The following is a 16,587-nucleotide window of genomic DNA, read 5'->3' as shown; positions in this document are numbered from 1 at the left end:
TGTCAGGCGCCCGCCGTACGTAGGAAATAGCTAGAAGTCAGCGAGCAAGATCCATCGGGAGGGAATGAGAAGAAAGATCTGTTCTGGTCTCATAGGGCGGAATGCAATATTTATCATATCCTGTATTGGAAAGGAGTAGTGATGAGCGAGTATACTCGCTCTCGGGTTTTCCCGAGCATGCTCGGGTGTTCTCTGAGTATTTTGACGTGCTCGGAGATTTCGTTTTCATCGTCTCAGCTGCATGATTTGCGACTTGCAGACAGGCTGAATACATGTGCGGAATGCCTGTTTGTTAGGGAATTCCCACATGTATTCAGCCTGTCTGCAAGTCGCAAATCTTGCAGATAACAAGACGAAAACTAAATCACCGAGCACACTAAAATACTCAGAGGACACCCGAGCATGCTCGGGAAAACCCGAGAGCAACGAGTATACGCGCTCATCCCTAGAAAGGAGGAATTCATATCTCATGGAAAGGGATTTTGAGCAGGTTTAGCGCCTACATTTTTGGATTATATACGACCATAGAAATAAAGTCCCGGAGGGCTGAACTGGGGGACAATGGTTGAGATGGTTTGTTTGCATGTGATCGAAGAGACAAGCTTGTTTGCTTAGATTTTACGTTCCGTTTTTGTGTATGTGGATTTAAGGACTGAGCTTTTTACACTTTATTAATCTAGTAGCTCAACCTCCAGTGTAAAAATGTGAACCCCAAATGTGCTCCCATCAGGGCCAGTGATGGCTCCAGACTTATGAAGGTCCTTGGAAGATAGTCCTCCTAGGGAACTTGAACATGCAAACATGCATCAGTACTGCAATATTACAGATTTTATTTTAATAGCTTATCTCCAATGAAGGTCAGCCATGGGATGAATTTCACAGGTGTACAAATAATGGCAGACATATCAGGGCCTTTTTTTTTGCTACCATGCACCCCACAATTGCTTTGCAGGTGGGTGGGGACATAGACGTCCTAAACTCATGCCTCCCACCCAACTTCCATTTTCTTAAATGCTACTGTGATGATTGACATCAACATCTAGGACATTAAGGCTGTGTGCCCACGTAGCGTTTTTTTAAGAGTTTTTGATGCGTTTTTTGGGGTCAAACCGCATCAAAAACGCTTAAAAGAAGCATCCCATTCATTTAAATGCATTTTGGCCTTTTTGCGCCAATGGATGCGTTTTTTACCGCTAAGGAAATGCTTAGCGGTAAAAAACGCAGCATGTTCATTAATTTCCACTTAGGTCCGCGTTTTTGGCTATTTCCTATAGTCCATAAGATGGGCGGGAAAAAACGCGCGGTTTTTTTTTTTGCGCAAAAACGCACGTTTTCTGGGAAGGAGAGCCCGTTTCCTGAACGTTTAAAAAACGCTACATGGGCACATAGCCTAAAATGCTGTGGTTGGAGCTAGCTATATAACAAAGCCCTCACCCGAGGCTTCCATAGGTAAAGGTCCCTCGTAGAAAGGGTCCCCAATCCTCAACTCCCACATGCATGATCTTTTCTGATTATAGCCACCTAGACACATGGAAATAACTGAGCATGTTTCCTGGGCTACATCTGAGGCCCCCATAATGCTGTAGGTCGGCCATCACTGCTGTAAGGTCATGGTCAGTGTGAAATGTCAAAAGGTTTTCCAAGACGTCACACAGGATGGGAGATGTGCTGCATGCTCCTCGGTGAACATATGTTGTGAAATCTGCATCATGTTGCTCCTTGGGGTCATCCATAGTGTAGGATGTAGGTGGCTGAGATTAGTGTCTGTGTGATCACTCTAAGCGTCCCAGACAGCTTCTTCAATAATCCACATGTTTTCTGTTCCCCGTCCAGATGGCTTTTTGGACTTGAGTTTTTTTTTCCATATCCAAAAGCTAAAACACAACAATGTATTGTACGGAGACAGGTGCAAAGACTGAGAAAACATGACCGAAGTCCGAAGTTCACAGGTCAAGCTCTGAACGTTCTGCCAGTTTTCTCAGTTCTCTGAGCCTGAAAAGCAAGTCTTGTCCCAAAAATGGATAGCTATAATGTGCTTGGAAATAATAATTTATTAAACCTTTAACAAAAAAAAAAAAAAAACATTTTCTGGGATCACTGGGGCACACTGATATCTCTTCATCCCGGCCGGGCGCAGTGATGGAAAGCTAGACAGCAGCAGTGGACAGTCTTCTAGGCAATGAGCTGTAAATAAAAAAAGGGTTAATATCTTGAGAACAACTACAAATTTTGGCGTGTGCAGATAACTACTTGAAACAGCAGAAACGAGTATGCAGCAAAGTTAAGTGTGTGGTCAGCACCAGGAACAGCAGAGCTGAGTTGGTAGTAGAGCTGGATTGTGGATAGAACTCATTAGAAACTGAGTAGATAGTCTGGCACCTAGACGCAGCAGAGCCCAGTGTTCAGGCTGTCTAGATTCCTGGAACATGCACTGGTACTGATACTCATGCCTCTTTCACACATCAGTATTTTTGATCAGTATTTGCACGCCAAAACCAGGAGTGTCTCCAAAACAAAGAACAGGAGTCAGTCTTTCAATTATATTTTTTCTCGATAAGTTCCATTCCTGGCTTTGGCATACAAACACTGATGCAAAATACTGACCAAATACTGATGTGCGAATAAGCCTTCAGGCAGTGTGCAGCAGCCTGACCCGGCCTCAAAAGTTCTGGGATGATGACATTAGAAGTGCATGCCGAGTTACCATTCTTTCAAAGCTCAACTCTCCTGCACTCCTTCACATCGGAGCTTATAATTAGTAGTCAATGCACAGCTGGCTGTGTTTGTTTCCTGTGAAACTACAAATAACGCTCTGTTGATGCATATCATAGAGGATTATCTTCTGCCATATGCATCAACAGAGTAGTGTCAAACAGCCTGCTCACAGTAACATGAACAAATTTATGTTTTTAAACTAGGTATAAAACAGAGGACGCAAATACCTGGTGCCATTGGTGTTAGCTGTCGTATACTAATGATAAACCGTTGAGCACAATCAGTACTTTTATGCCAAGTACAATTGAACAGATATTTGCAATCAATTATTTTAAATTAATTGTAACACTGATGTATTAGATACTCATATAAATTGTTTTCTCTTTTATCCATTATTAGCTTGATGTCTGGGTTGGCTGCTCTTGATGCGAAGACATCCAGCCGCTTGGGTATAATCACCATTGCCTACTACTTGTGGACCACCTTTGTGGCGGTGATTGTGGGAATCATCATGGTATCCATCATCCACCCTGGAGGTGCTGCCCAGAAGGAGAACACAGAACACAGCGGGAAGCCGGTGATGAGCTCGGCGGACGCTCTCCTGGACCTCATTCGGTAACTGCACTGCCCATGGCTGAGTTAACACATGCACGATCAGCTGAACCTACTGTACATGTGTATGAGGGAGTCGCTTATGACCGGCAGTTATTTAAAGAGTAAGGATTCTCTAATGAATACTAATGGCTGGTTCACATGTACGAGAGATACCTGCAGTTTTCCCAATGCCACTGGTACCTATGATATTCTATGGTGCCATTCACATGTCCAACTTTTTTCTTCCGAACGGTTCTAAGAGAATATCGGAATAATGTCCGATTTTCATGTGAGCGTCAGATCAAAATCACAATGGGCCCGTGAAAAAAGTCAGACCACACTTGGATGACATCACAGCTCGGTCCGATTTTCAGACTGTCAGAATGGAGAAGGTAGAGAAACTCCTTTTTTTTCTCCATGTACGAGAATAGTGGATGACTCTCAGACCACGCTCTTATCAGAATAATCGGTCCGTCTTTCTCGTGCGAGGAAACGTTGGACATGTGAATGAGTCTTTGCAATGATTAACTCTTTTTTTTTTTTTTTTTCCCAAGTAGAACCCCCTATAATATCGGACTTTTTTCCTTTAAAATTACTCGCCTGTTAAATCCCCCACCGTCCTAGCAGTGATACTCTGATGGTCCCAGCCGGTATTTCTTTTCCGACGTATTCATGTGATCACTACAGCTAACAATTGTCCACGGCGCCGATGCTATCTCGTATGTCATATGACCTCTATGGCTGGCGGCGGGGACCCCCAGAGCCTCGATGCTGGAGCTGTAGAGGAATATTCAATTTTTATTTTAGAACATTTCTTGCTTTTATGTTATTTTTTACACTCTCGGACACTCCCTGTCAACACTTTGCCAACAGGTTAGAAAGTGGGCTTGACCTGCTTATCACATGTCATATTCCAGAAAAGAAGCCCCCTTTATTCCTTTATTTTGCCATTCATTGTGCTTCCGGCCATTAGGTATATACTTCATTAATAAATTCTCCATGATGTGTCTATTTTATATTAATTTCCTATAAATTAAATCCCTCCCTGGGTGGATTGATGCGGCACGTACAGATGTGCGTCGCCCATGATACCAATCTCTGACCCTCGGGTAGGGACAAATTGACCATATAACAATGTGTGAGATTATCCCGGATCTGCTCCCAGTGTAATTTCACTACGTGAGACTGAGTTATAGGGATCAAAACACTTTAATCCTCTTCAAACCCGAGCGACAATCTGTCTGATGATCACGGGGTCACGTCTCTCCGGAGCAATCTGAAACTGACCTGAATGTTACTTATTACATCTGTATTCTCATCCCGCTGACAGACGCATGCTATTACGTGATGTCGGTGCTGATAAGTTACTGCACCCCATGTTTAGAAATAGAACATTAGACTTAAAGAGAATCTGTCACCAGGTTTTGATACCTCATCTGTCAGCAGCATGATGTAGGGGCAGAGACTCTGATTCCAGCAATGTATCACTTAGTTTACTGGGTGCAGCAGCTGTAATAGAATCACATTTTTTTCTGCTGCAGAGCCTCAGAATGCTGAGCCCTGTATAACCCCGCCCGCACCACTGATTGGCAGATTTCTGTCAATATATAGTGTATAAAGAAAGCAGCCAATCAGTGTTGGGGGCGTGGTTGGACTAGGAGGCACGAGATATCTCATCTTGTAGTGATAATCTCCTCCTGATAAACCACTGAATTTATTGCAAACAGCACATAGCCTAGTAAGTGATACATCGCTGGAATCAGGGTCTCAGCCACTTCATCACGCTGCTCTCAGATTGCATAGCAAAAACTTGCTGACAGATTCCATTTAAAAGGTTGTTCCCAAGATAGTAAGTTATGATAGGGAATATCTTGCGGATTACAGGAAATCTGACCACTGGGACCCTCAATGATCCTGAGAACGGGGCTCTTCCTTGTCTATAGGTGTGTCCCATAGACAGCTCCATTCGCTGTTGCCACGTAGCACTGCCCTAATGGATAGACTATAAATGTTTGGGCAAGCTTTTTTATTTATATATTTTATTGTTTAATATAAAATAAGATTCGTATTTATACTATGTTATGTACACTCAAGATTTTTTTATGGATTTCTCAGGTAGAAAAATCCACATTAATAATATAATAATATAATAATAAATTTTATTTTTATAGCGCTGACATATTCCGCAGCACTTTACATTTCAGAGGGGATTTGTACAGACAATAGACATTACAGCATAACAATAATCACATACAGTAGATTATAACAAATACCAAGAGGAGTGAGGGCCCTGCTCGCAAGCTTACAGTCTATGAGGAAAGAGGGAGACACGAAAGGTGGATGGTAACAGTTACCCTGATTGTATGGACCAGTCATAATGTTAAGTGTGTAACAGTACAGACACAGAGGGCTAATGGATGCATAAAGCATGTGGGAACATGATGCGGGGAACCTGGTTATGGTAAAACTTTTGGCTCTGCCACACAGGGATAGATTAGGTTAATGTGTTGGGGTGGTAGGCCAGTCTGAATAAATGCGTTTTCAGGACACGCTTAAAATTGTGGGGATTGGGGACTAATCGTATTGACCTGGGAAGTGCATTCCAAAGAATTGGCGCGGCACGTGTAAAGTCTTGGAGACGGGAGTGGGAGGTTCTGACTATTGAGGATGCTAATCTCAGGTCATCAGCAGAACGGAGGGCGCGGGTAGGGTGGTATACTGAAACAAGGGAGGAGATGTAGGGTGGTGCTGAGCCACGGAGGGCTTTGTGAGTGAGGGTAATAAGTTTATACTGAATTCTGGAGTGGATGGGTAGCCAGTGTAATGACTGGCACAAGGTAGAGGCATCGGTGTAACGATTGGTGAGGAATATGATCCTGGCTGCAGCATTCAAGACAGATTAATTAAAAAAGACTTCTTACAAAATCCTTTTTTTTTTTTTTTTTTTTAGAACACTGGTGTTTGAGCTGGTTTTGATGTGGTTTATCAGTGTGGTTTTTGACATGTTTTGTTTTTATTTGCGGTGTAACAATAGGATGTGTTGTCATGGTTCTGTTACACACCTCTCAAAAAAACACACAATAAAAAGGCAATATAAGTACCAATTTATGCATCAATTTATGTGCGGAAACCGTGTTTGAAAAGTGACTTGTTGCTCTAAAAAGCCACGTAAAAAAGTGACAAACACTCTTTGAATAAGCGTCCTATTGATCTCAATTGGAAAATATGCCTATAGCGCACATGCTGCTGTTTTTTTGTTTTTTTTTTCTTCTTTTTTTAAACCAATATGTGAATTAAATGCTTGATATGAAAGCAACAAGTCATTTGTTGGTGTGTTTCTGATAGATTAAAAAAACAACTCCAAATTTGGCTACTGAATCAATTGAAGCCGTAAAAGACACCCCATAAGCAAAAATCTGTGTATAAGCACACACCAAAAAAAATGCTCCATAAAATGTGGTGTTATACAGCATTTTTTTTTTTTGGAGGGGGGGGGGGGAATTTTCAGACAGCATAATTTAAATAAAAAAAGGTCCATGTGAACATACCCTTAGGCTAAAATGATTTTTTTTTTAAATTCTAGGAATATGTTTCCTTCAAATCTGGTGGAGGCAACTTTTAAGCAGGTCAGTCGGTCGCTATATCATTTGTACTGTTGTTTTAGTTTCTAGAGACATTATTCCATCTGTTGCAATATTTATTTGTTTTAAGTGTGTGTAATTTAACATTTATTTGTTGGAAGTAGTAGATAAACAGGTTGAAAAGTGGAAAAGAAGATCCTGATTGGATGTTACATTTGTTTAGTCTTCCTTGCATTTTTTATAAGACTATCTTGTTTTCTAACACTGTCTTACATTCTATACTGATGGCACAATCCGTTGGGTGTGTGCACACGCTGCGGTGTACAGTACCATTATTCCCTATGGGAAATGGAAACCGCAGTGCAGACGCTGCGGAATTTTCCGCGCGGATTATCTGCGGTTTCTAAACCGCAGAAAGAATTGACATGTCAATTATTTCTGCGGATTCCTATCTCCTCCATTGTGGAGATGGTGAAACCGCAGGGTAATCCGCAGATAAACCGCAGGTCTTTTGACCTGCGGATTTTGCAAAATCCGCGCGGATGAATCCGCAGCAGATTCCGCAGCGTGTGAACGTACCCTTATCGTTCTGCTATTCAGCTGCCTTCACACATTCATATCTCATTTTTTACATCAGTGCAAAACGGGTCGTTTTTGTCTCACACATTCTCTGTGTTGCATCCGATTATTTTTGTCGTCCATTTTTCAAAACTGAAGCTGGTGAAACACAGATGGAAAACTGAACTTTAGAGCAGGGTTCCCCAACTCCAGTCCTCAAGGCCCACCAGCAGATCATGTTTTCAGGATTTCCTTTGTTTTGCACAGGTGAAGCAATTATCACCTAAGCAATACTAAGGAAATCCTGAAAACATGATCTGTTGGTGGGCCTTGAGGACTGGAGTTGGGGAACCCTGCTAAAGAGGACGTCGTCTTTTTTTTCATCTGTGTTTAACGGACCACCATAGAATCAAAGCCGGGTTCATATGAGCACATGAAAGTCGTCCAATTTTTCATCCGGGAAAAAAAAAACTGAATTTAATCCGTATGCCATCCGTGTTTCTGTTTTTAAATGTTCACAGATGTGTAGATTATATCTAAAAGAAAAAAAAAATACAAGCAAATAATTTAGAAAAAAAAATGTCTCCAGCACTTTAGGAACATAAAACATTTCTTGTCTTATAACATTTCATGCATCAAGGATTCCCCTTCCTCCAAATAAAAAAAGACAAGTAAATGTTGTTTAATAAGACAGTAAATATGGAGTAAACTAGTGCATGATGCGATTTCTTTTTTATTTTTTTCCCCACCAGCTCACATACAGTCATGAATAATAATAATAATAATAATAATAATAATAATAGCCGAAACAGTTGGCACCCTTGAAATTGTTACAGAAAATCAAGTGTTTCTCCCAAAAGTGATTGCGTTTACACGTTTTGTTATACATGCGTTTATTCCCTTTGAGTGTATTGGAACAGCACAAAAAAACGGAGAAAAAAAGGGAAATTGGACATAACTTCACAGAAAAACCCCAAAATGGACCGGACAAAATTGTTGGCACCCTCAACTTAATATTTGGTTGCCCACCCTTTGGAATAAATAACTGCAATCAATCGCTTCCTGTAATTATGAACAAGCTTCTTACTACACCTCTCACCTGGAATTTTGGACCACTCTCCTTTTGCAAACTGCTCCAGATCTTTCATATTTGAATGCGTCTTCCCCCAACAGCAATTTTAAGATCTCTGGACGGGTGATCAATGGGATTTAGATCCGGACTCATTGCTGCCACTTTAGAACTCTCCAGCACTTTGTTTCCATTCATTTCCGGACGCTGCTTGAAGTATGTTAGGTGTCATTGTCCTGCTGGAAGACCCATGACCTAGGATGCAAACCCAGCTATCTGACACTGGGCACTACATTTCAACCCAAAATCATTTGGCAATCTTCAGATTTCATGATGCCTTGCACACAGTCAAGGCACAGAGTGCCAGAGGCAGCAAAACAACCTCAAAACATCTTTGAACCTCCACCATATTTGGCTGTAGGTACTGTGTTCTTTTCTTTGTAGGCCTCATTCCATTTTTGGTAAACAGTAGAATAATGTTCTTTACCAAAAAGTTCTATCTTGGTCTCATCTGTCTACAAGACTCTTTCCCAGAAGGATTTTGGCAGTCTAGTTTTTTATGTCTGTGTCAGCAGTGGGGTCCTCCTGGGTCTCTTGCCATAGCGTTTAATGTTATTCAAATGTCGACTGATACTTGACACTGATGCCCCTGAGCCTGCAAGACAGATTGAATTTCTTTGGAACTTGTCTGGGGCTGCTTATTCACCATACGGACTATTGTTGTGAGTTCATTTTTCCCTTCACCGTTGAGGTCTGATGAACTCCCTCCTCTGGTGAAGGAAGGTAGTGAGGCTGATTACCAAACACCTGGGCGGCTGGAATTGAGGACTGGATATAAGGCAGCCGACGCCCTTCTGCCTTGCTGGTGATCCTGCTGGATTCTTGGAGACCAGTCTGATTCCTGCGTCTCAAAGCTAAGTTTTTCTGCTCTGCTTTGTACACTTCAGTTTTGTTTTTGTTTTGCCTTGTTTTTTGGGAGTTCTGCCATCCCCGGCCGGGGATGAGCTGAATTTCATTTTTGTATCTGATCTGTTGATCTTTTGCTCTGTCTTCAGAATATACCAGAGTGCTGATATAGCCTTTTGAAGCCTAGCGACTTCAGGGCCTGTTTTTCCTATCAGTCGGTTGGCACATTTTGGATAGGGTTTTTGCGGATGGCAGACAGCAGCTTTCCTATCCTGTCCTTTTTTAGTTAGCTTGGGCCCATCATTTGCTCAACCTATCTTTCTATCTGTGTTAGTGTTTTCATCTTGCTTCACCGTCATTATATGTTGGGGGCTGCCTATTGCTTTGGGGTCTGCTCTGGGGCAGTTTAGTTTTTCCCCTTTCTGTCTTTAGGCTATGTAGTTCTCCGGCTGTGATCGAGGGGTCTAGGGCACCGTAGGAACCCCCCACGGCTACTGCTAGTTGTTGTGGATAGATTCAGGGGTCTGCAATCTGATAGCTGCCAACCTCTCTGGTTTTTCTGGACTTAGCTAGTATTTTGTTTCTTCCTCCTTCGGTGACTCATCATAACAGACTATCCTGCGTTCCAGGGAGATTAGCTACGTTGCCATGGGTTGTAAACTTCCTTATTATGTTGTGCATAGTTGACCAAGAAACATCAAAAAATTGTGGAGATAGACTTGTAACCTTGAGATTGTGGATATTTTTCAACAATTTTGGTTCTCAAGTCCTCAGACGGTTCTCTTCTCCTCTTTCTGTTCTCCATGCTTAGTGTGGCACACAGAGATACACAATTCAAAGATTGGTTCAACTTCTTCCCTTTTTATCTGGTTTCAGTTGTGATTTTCATTTTGCCCACACCTGTTACTTGCCACAGGTGAGTTGGAACGAGCATCACATGTTTGAAACAAAGTTGTCAACCCACAATTTTGTAAACATGCCAGCAAATTTGCCAGGCCCATTTTTGGGGTTTTGTGTCAAATAATGTCCACATGTTTATGATGTAATTGCAATAATTTTCTTGGAGAATACTTCATTTTCTGGAGCATTTTCAAGGATGCCAACATTTTCAACCATGACTGTATGTAACATGCTGGTCAGATCAAAACCTCAATGGCCAAATCTGACCCTCCCTCCCCCCCCCCCCCCCCAAACAGTTGAGAATTGGACATGATATAAGTCTCACATATTGAACTAATGGATCTGTTTTAAAACTAATATGCAAATGGTTCAATGAAACGCTGTGGGTCAGTATGTTGTCCATTTGAAAAACAGAAAGCACTAGGACATATAAGACACATGTGTGAATGTAGTCTTAAAAGGGGTTTTCCCATGAGCAGAGTTAATTTTAATCAACATTTTAATCAATAGAACTTGTAATAATAATAATTTCCACAATTGGATGGGTTTGAATATATAACGTTCCTGTGCTGAGATAATCTTATAAATGTGCCGCTGCTGTGTACTGTGCAGTGGTCGTGTTCGACCTTGCAGGAACAGGGTCTAATCATACCGCATCTCCTGGGCAGGGGGGAGGGAGCAAAAGACACTCGGATCCCATTCGCAGCAGAGCTGGAGCTGAGTTTCATTAGCATATCACATTCAATGGGCGAGCCATACACTTTTGTGTCTCCAGCCTAAATTACAGGGCTTGCTCTTATTTTCTGTATACAAAAAAGTAAGAATGCTTTAAAAATTGAATTGTTATTAGTTTATTTTTATTAATTACCTAAATGTAGAGTGAATTAACCAAAGAGAAATCTAAGGGTGCTTTCACGCTGCGCTCAGGCACCCGTTCAGGTCTCAGTTAGACTTGCACTCAGGGGTTTTGTAGGATTATAGTCTGGTGTATGAGTATCCAGTGAAACTAAACAGCTGCAAATTATCATCATCATTTTCATATCTATGTTGAATCACAGTCATTAACTGAAACAACTTTGTAGGAGGATTGAAATTTGGTGTGCAATAGACAATAATGCTACAATGGTGAGGTTGTGGAAGACAGTTTCATGTCACAGGTCACACACACCATGGCAAGACTGAACGCAGCAACAAGTTATAGTGCATCCGCAAGGTATCTCCCAGGCAAAGATTTCAAAGCAGTCTGGGATTTTAAGATGAAGCATCAAGAAAGTACCAAGGAAACTTAGTGCAGCAGATGAAAGATGCATCATTCTTTGCTTTCCCTTTAAATCAGAAGATGTCCAGCAGTGCCATCAACTCAGAAATGGCAACAATCAGTGGGATCCAGCTACACCTATCTACTGTTCGGAGAAGTTTGGTCAGAAGCGGTCTTTATGGAGGAACTGCAACATGAAAACAAAGCCAAGTGACTCAACTATGCAAGAAAATAGGAACTGGGGTGTAGAAAGATGTCAGCAGGTGCTCTGGACTGATATATCAAAATGTGAAATATATGGCTTTAACAGAAGACAGCTTGTTCGCCCAAGGGCCGAAGAGCCCAGTGAAGTAGGGTGATGGCTCCTTTTAAATTTGGACTTCATTTTAGTAAACTAAATTGGGGATTTAGTCAGGATGAATGGTGTCTTCAATGCTGAGAAATCCAAGCAGATACTTATCCATCATGTAATACCATCGGGGAGGCATCTAATTGGTTTTGAATAAATTCTGCACAAGGGTAACAACTCCAATCATACAGATAATGTCATTAGGAGCTATCTTCAGGGTACAGAAGAGCAAGGAGTCCTGGAAGCGATGATCCGGCCCCTGCAGAGCCCTGATCTCACCTCATCGAGTGTCTGTGGGATTACAAGAAGAGACAGAAGGATCTGCACAAGTGACATCCACAGAAGATCTGTGGTCAGTCCTCTAAGTTGTTTGTAACCTCCCTGCTGAGTTTCTTCAAAAACTATGTGTAAGTATATCTAGAAGAAATGATCCTTTTTTTGTATGCAAAGGGCAGTTACACCAAATATTAATTACCGGTAGATTTAGTATTTGTTCATTCACCTTGTTTTTATTAATTAACAAAATGCAAACTATTATCTTTTAAAACATTCTTTCTTTTCAGCATCTACTGAACACTTGCCTAAAACTTTTGTACAGTACTGTGTGTATATATATCTGTGTATGAATATATACTGTATGTATACAGTTTCTGCTTTCCATTTTTTCAGTATCGCACCAAGAATATACCAATAGTAAAAAGTGGGAAGACTACTTCTTCAGAAAGTGTCACTCACAGAATCTTCATCTATGGGATCAAGGATGAAAATGGGTCACATATACAAAACTTTGCTCTAGATATCACTCCTTCCCCAGATGTGGTCTACAAGTCAGAACCGGGAACCAGCGATGGGATGAATGTTCTTGGAATTGTCATATTTTCTGCCACCATGGGTATGTGTTATTTGAAAAAAAAAATGTAAAAGTAAATCCCACCTCGGAGACCCTCTCATAACTAGATATAGAAAAAATGGATGAGAATGTACATAGTCGACCCCACTGAAGTCTATGTAGGTTATGTAGATAGCCATGACATGCCAACAACACCAATAGCCTTAGGGTGTGAGTTTTTTTGCAGAGATTTTGGAGCAAAAACTCTTTAAAAAGTCACAAGGAGTTAAAAAAGCACAAGTTTTGATTGGAGAGTCTCTGATCCGAAAATTCAGCATAAAAACTCATCCTTAGTCATCACAACTCCAATAGTCATCACAGAGGTAATGGGTTCGTCCAAGGACCAGAAGATGGTGTGGCCCATTTGCCTGCTTTATAATCGGCCATACCAGAAAAATGATCAGATTGTAAAAAAAAAAGTTATAAAAATTTGCACATTGACATGTTTGTACTTTTTTTTACAAACTATTCATTTGGACAAGAAACAGGCAAAAAAAAAACTAAACATATACTGTTGCTACTTGAGACGTATATGGAAATGGTGGCTTACTTCTCCACCCCTGTCTTTCAGGTATAATGCTGGGACGTATGGGAACAAGCGGCGAACCTCTTGTCAGTTTCTGTCAGTGCCTGAATGAGTCAGTCATGAAAATTGTAGCTGTTGCCGTCTGGTGAGTTTGGCGTTGGCTTTGCATTTTGTATTAGCTATTTAATTTTAGAGAAAAAATGGTCTGGTTCCATAGGTATGGACATGGCTTTTGTAAAAGAGGACTGATACCGTATATTGGCTATTGTGTAAATTAGAATTTTTCAAAAATTTTCAGAGAAGGATTAAACACAAACCCAGCTACGACCATGGCAAGGTGGAAACTGGCTGGGATTGTGCCAAGTAGGCATTCTGCATTGATGCACATATTTGGATACAGGGCTAGGGTAGACAGCTAAATCTTAGCCACAGCAATAGGGTAACCAAGTCATTTTTCTTGTTTCATCCAATAAGAGATTGATTTGCAGCTCATTTGCCACCACACAACAGTCCCATCATTTTTGCCTTTTGATGGACTGTGAATCACAAGAAATAGATGTATAATATCAAGAATCTTCACCGAACCTCAAACCTCTGCACAGAACATCATACATGTGAGAAGTAACTTCCAACGTCCCACAAGAGTGTCTCAAATCTAGATGAGGGTGGTAGAGGTGCTATATTGCCAGTCGTGAAGGCTACCGTGACTGAATATATATCAAATACTGGGCACACTCAAAAGGATTTGATGTGAAAAAAGGAAATTTTAATACATACAGTAGCCACTAGTAACAAACGTTTCGGTCATGATAGACCTTCATCGGTGTACTAGGGTTAATTATAGAAGGACGTGTGAATATATCACACACATATATGAGCAATGATCAGCAAGGTAAATTGCCTGAAGAATTGGTGTCCAGTGACTTGTGGTAGGCTATACCAAATAAGTAACAAGATGGATATCCTGTGACGCGGTGTCCACCTCCTGTCAGGGAGGACACCGCGTCACAGGATATCCATCTTGTTACTTATTTACCTTGCTGATCATTGCTCATATTTGTGTGTGACATATTCACACGTCCTTCTATAATTAACCCTAGTACAATGATGAAGATCTATCATGACCGAAACATTTGTTACTAGTGGCTACTGTATGTATTAAAATTTCCTTTTTCACATCAAATCTTTTTGAGTGTGCCCAGTATTTGATATATGGTATTAGGGTGTGTGCACATGCTGCGGATCCGCAGCAGCTTCTGCTGCATTGTACAGTACCAGTAAAATGAATGAATGGAAAACAAAAAACACTGTGCACATGCTGCGGATTTTTCCGCGCGGATTTGCTGCGGTTTCAAATCCACAGCATGTCAATTCTTTGCGCGGAATCCGCAGCGGTTTCACACCTTCTCCATTGTAGAGGTGTGAAACCGCAGGGCTGAACCGCAGGCTAATCCGCAGATAAACCGCAGGTCTTTTGACCTGCGGATTTACCTGCGGATTTTGCCAAATCCGCGTGGAAAAATCTGAAGACCAATCCGCAGCATGTGCACTCACCCTTAAGGTTTGGGAACCTACTGTTTGGCACCTCTCTCACCGGCTGTGCTAACATTTCACTAGATTACCTTGATTGAATAGACCTGAAATGTGATTAGTACACTTTTTTTTTTTTTTTTCTTAAAGTGCAAAGTGATTATTTTATTTTAGAAATATTTTCTAAAACACCCAAAAGAATTGAATCTTTAGTTACTTTGTACTGTTCCTTGCTTTTTGTAGGTACTTTCCATTTGGGATCGTCTTCCTTATTGCTGGCAAGATCTTGGAAATGGATGATCCCACAGCCATTGGGAAGAAGCTTGGATATTACGCCATCACTGTAGTATGTGGACTGGTGGTGCACGGCCTCTTTATTCTTCCCATCATGTATCTATTTATCACTAAGAAGAACCCCATTGTCTTCATCCGAGGAATCCTTCAGGCTCTGCTCATAGCACTGGCCACATCCTCCAGGTAGTAGCCACATAAGATCTGAGTAGTATGTTATATTTTAATGGAATGTTGTGGATTTTCCTGCTTTGTTGGTTGAACGTTTCCAACCGCAGTCTCTGTCCAGCACATGCTTGGCCAAAATTTCACTGTCCTGCTACAAATAATTTGGTGCATTGTCCCCATATTCTAGGGTGTAATTCCCAGGGTGCCTGGCAGTCCTGCTCTGCCAAATTAAGGCTAAGTGGAAATCAGGTTTTAAAGAGATTGACAGCCCCTGGTGAAATCTTCGGATCTTCGGCACTCTTTGAAGGTTTCGGCCCCGCTTGCTGGTTCCAGTGGTCGTCATGCGTTTCGCATTGTTTTATTGAGAGACGCGGCTGAGACTTTAGTGGACCACAAGTATGCAAATCACATGTCACACGATGACTGTGGGACCCTGGATCAGTGGAATCCTAATGGTGCTTGTATTATACAGGATTAGGATTTGGCAAATTGCAGTGCTTGCTGAAGATTTCTCTAGGGTGGACAACCCCTTTAAGGGAAAAAAAATGAATTAAATATATATATATAAAATATATATATTTCGTATCTATACTAAAATTAAAAATTATAAAGATTTCAATTTTCACACCAGCCACTAGTGCCCTTTTACACTCAGGAAATCCACATGTACATTAGCATCAATAGACTGACTAATTAGACTGGATTAATTCCATTTAAGCAACTAATTAGAGGGTGCAAAGATCAATCAATGTAAAGGGAGGAGGATGTGTTATAGTGATTGGTGGATCCTGCGTTATCAGCTATTTATAGAGGTGTTATCAATCACTGTCACCCTCTGATGATAAGGAAACTGATGAAAACTCTTCCTGAAAAAGGATAGGAAGTCTAAACTAGACCCAGTGGCCAGTGTGAAATTTGTAAGATTACTGAGGCCTCATTCAGACGTCAAGTTTTTTGTAACGTCGAAGAAAAATGGACCTAGTTTCATCAGTAATTTTCATCAGAAAATGCCTGTTTGGGAATCCCTGCATACATTGCGACTGTCGAACAGCCAGGCCAGAGACATGCAGCCACGGGGACTCGAGCATATTACTCGAGCACGCCGAAGACACTCGGTTAGGACACAAGCATGCTCAGATAACGCCTTATACGAGCATGTCCGCCCATCACTTATCATTGCTGTTGTATGCGCCTAATGATGTGCTCAGATACAATGTGCACTCGGCCTTTTTATTTTACATCCATCTCTTATA

The 16,587-nt window shown here is 41.3% G+C and overlaps 1 protein-coding gene across 4 annotated transcripts in view; it reads left to right on the top strand.

Annotated features, from left to right (window-relative positions):
* SLC1A7 (solute carrier family 1 member 7) overlaps positions 1 to 16,587 on the top strand; it is a 119,354-nt gene that overhangs the window by 81,774 nt on the left and 20,993 nt on the right. For 3 of the 4 annotated variants that reach the window (XM_073563717.1, XM_073563716.1, XM_073563720.1), the window contains 5 exons: positions 3,115 to 3,330; positions 6,893 to 6,935; positions 12,600 to 12,822; positions 13,391 to 13,490; positions 15,119 to 15,352. In XM_073563717.1, coding sequence (XP_073419818.1) covers positions 3,115 to 3,330; positions 6,893 to 6,935; positions 12,600 to 12,822; positions 13,391 to 13,490; positions 15,119 to 15,352 — 816 coding nt within the window. Of the gene's footprint in view, positions 1 to 2,799; positions 2,919 to 3,114; positions 3,331 to 6,892; positions 6,936 to 12,599; positions 12,823 to 13,390; positions 13,491 to 15,118; positions 15,353 to 16,587 lie in introns of those variants that run through there. The other variant, XM_073563718.1, reaches the window with a different exon arrangement.

Source organism: Dendrobates tinctorius, unplaced genomic scaffold, assembly GCF_039654945.1.
Source record: "Dendrobates tinctorius isolate UK_male_01 unplaced genomic scaffold, ASM3965494v1 ptg000396l, whole genome shotgun sequence".
Classification (NCBI taxonomy): Eukaryota; Metazoa; Chordata; class Amphibia; order Anura; family Dendrobatidae; genus Dendrobates; species Dendrobates tinctorius.
This window is presented reverse-complemented; position numbering and strand designations above follow the sequence as displayed.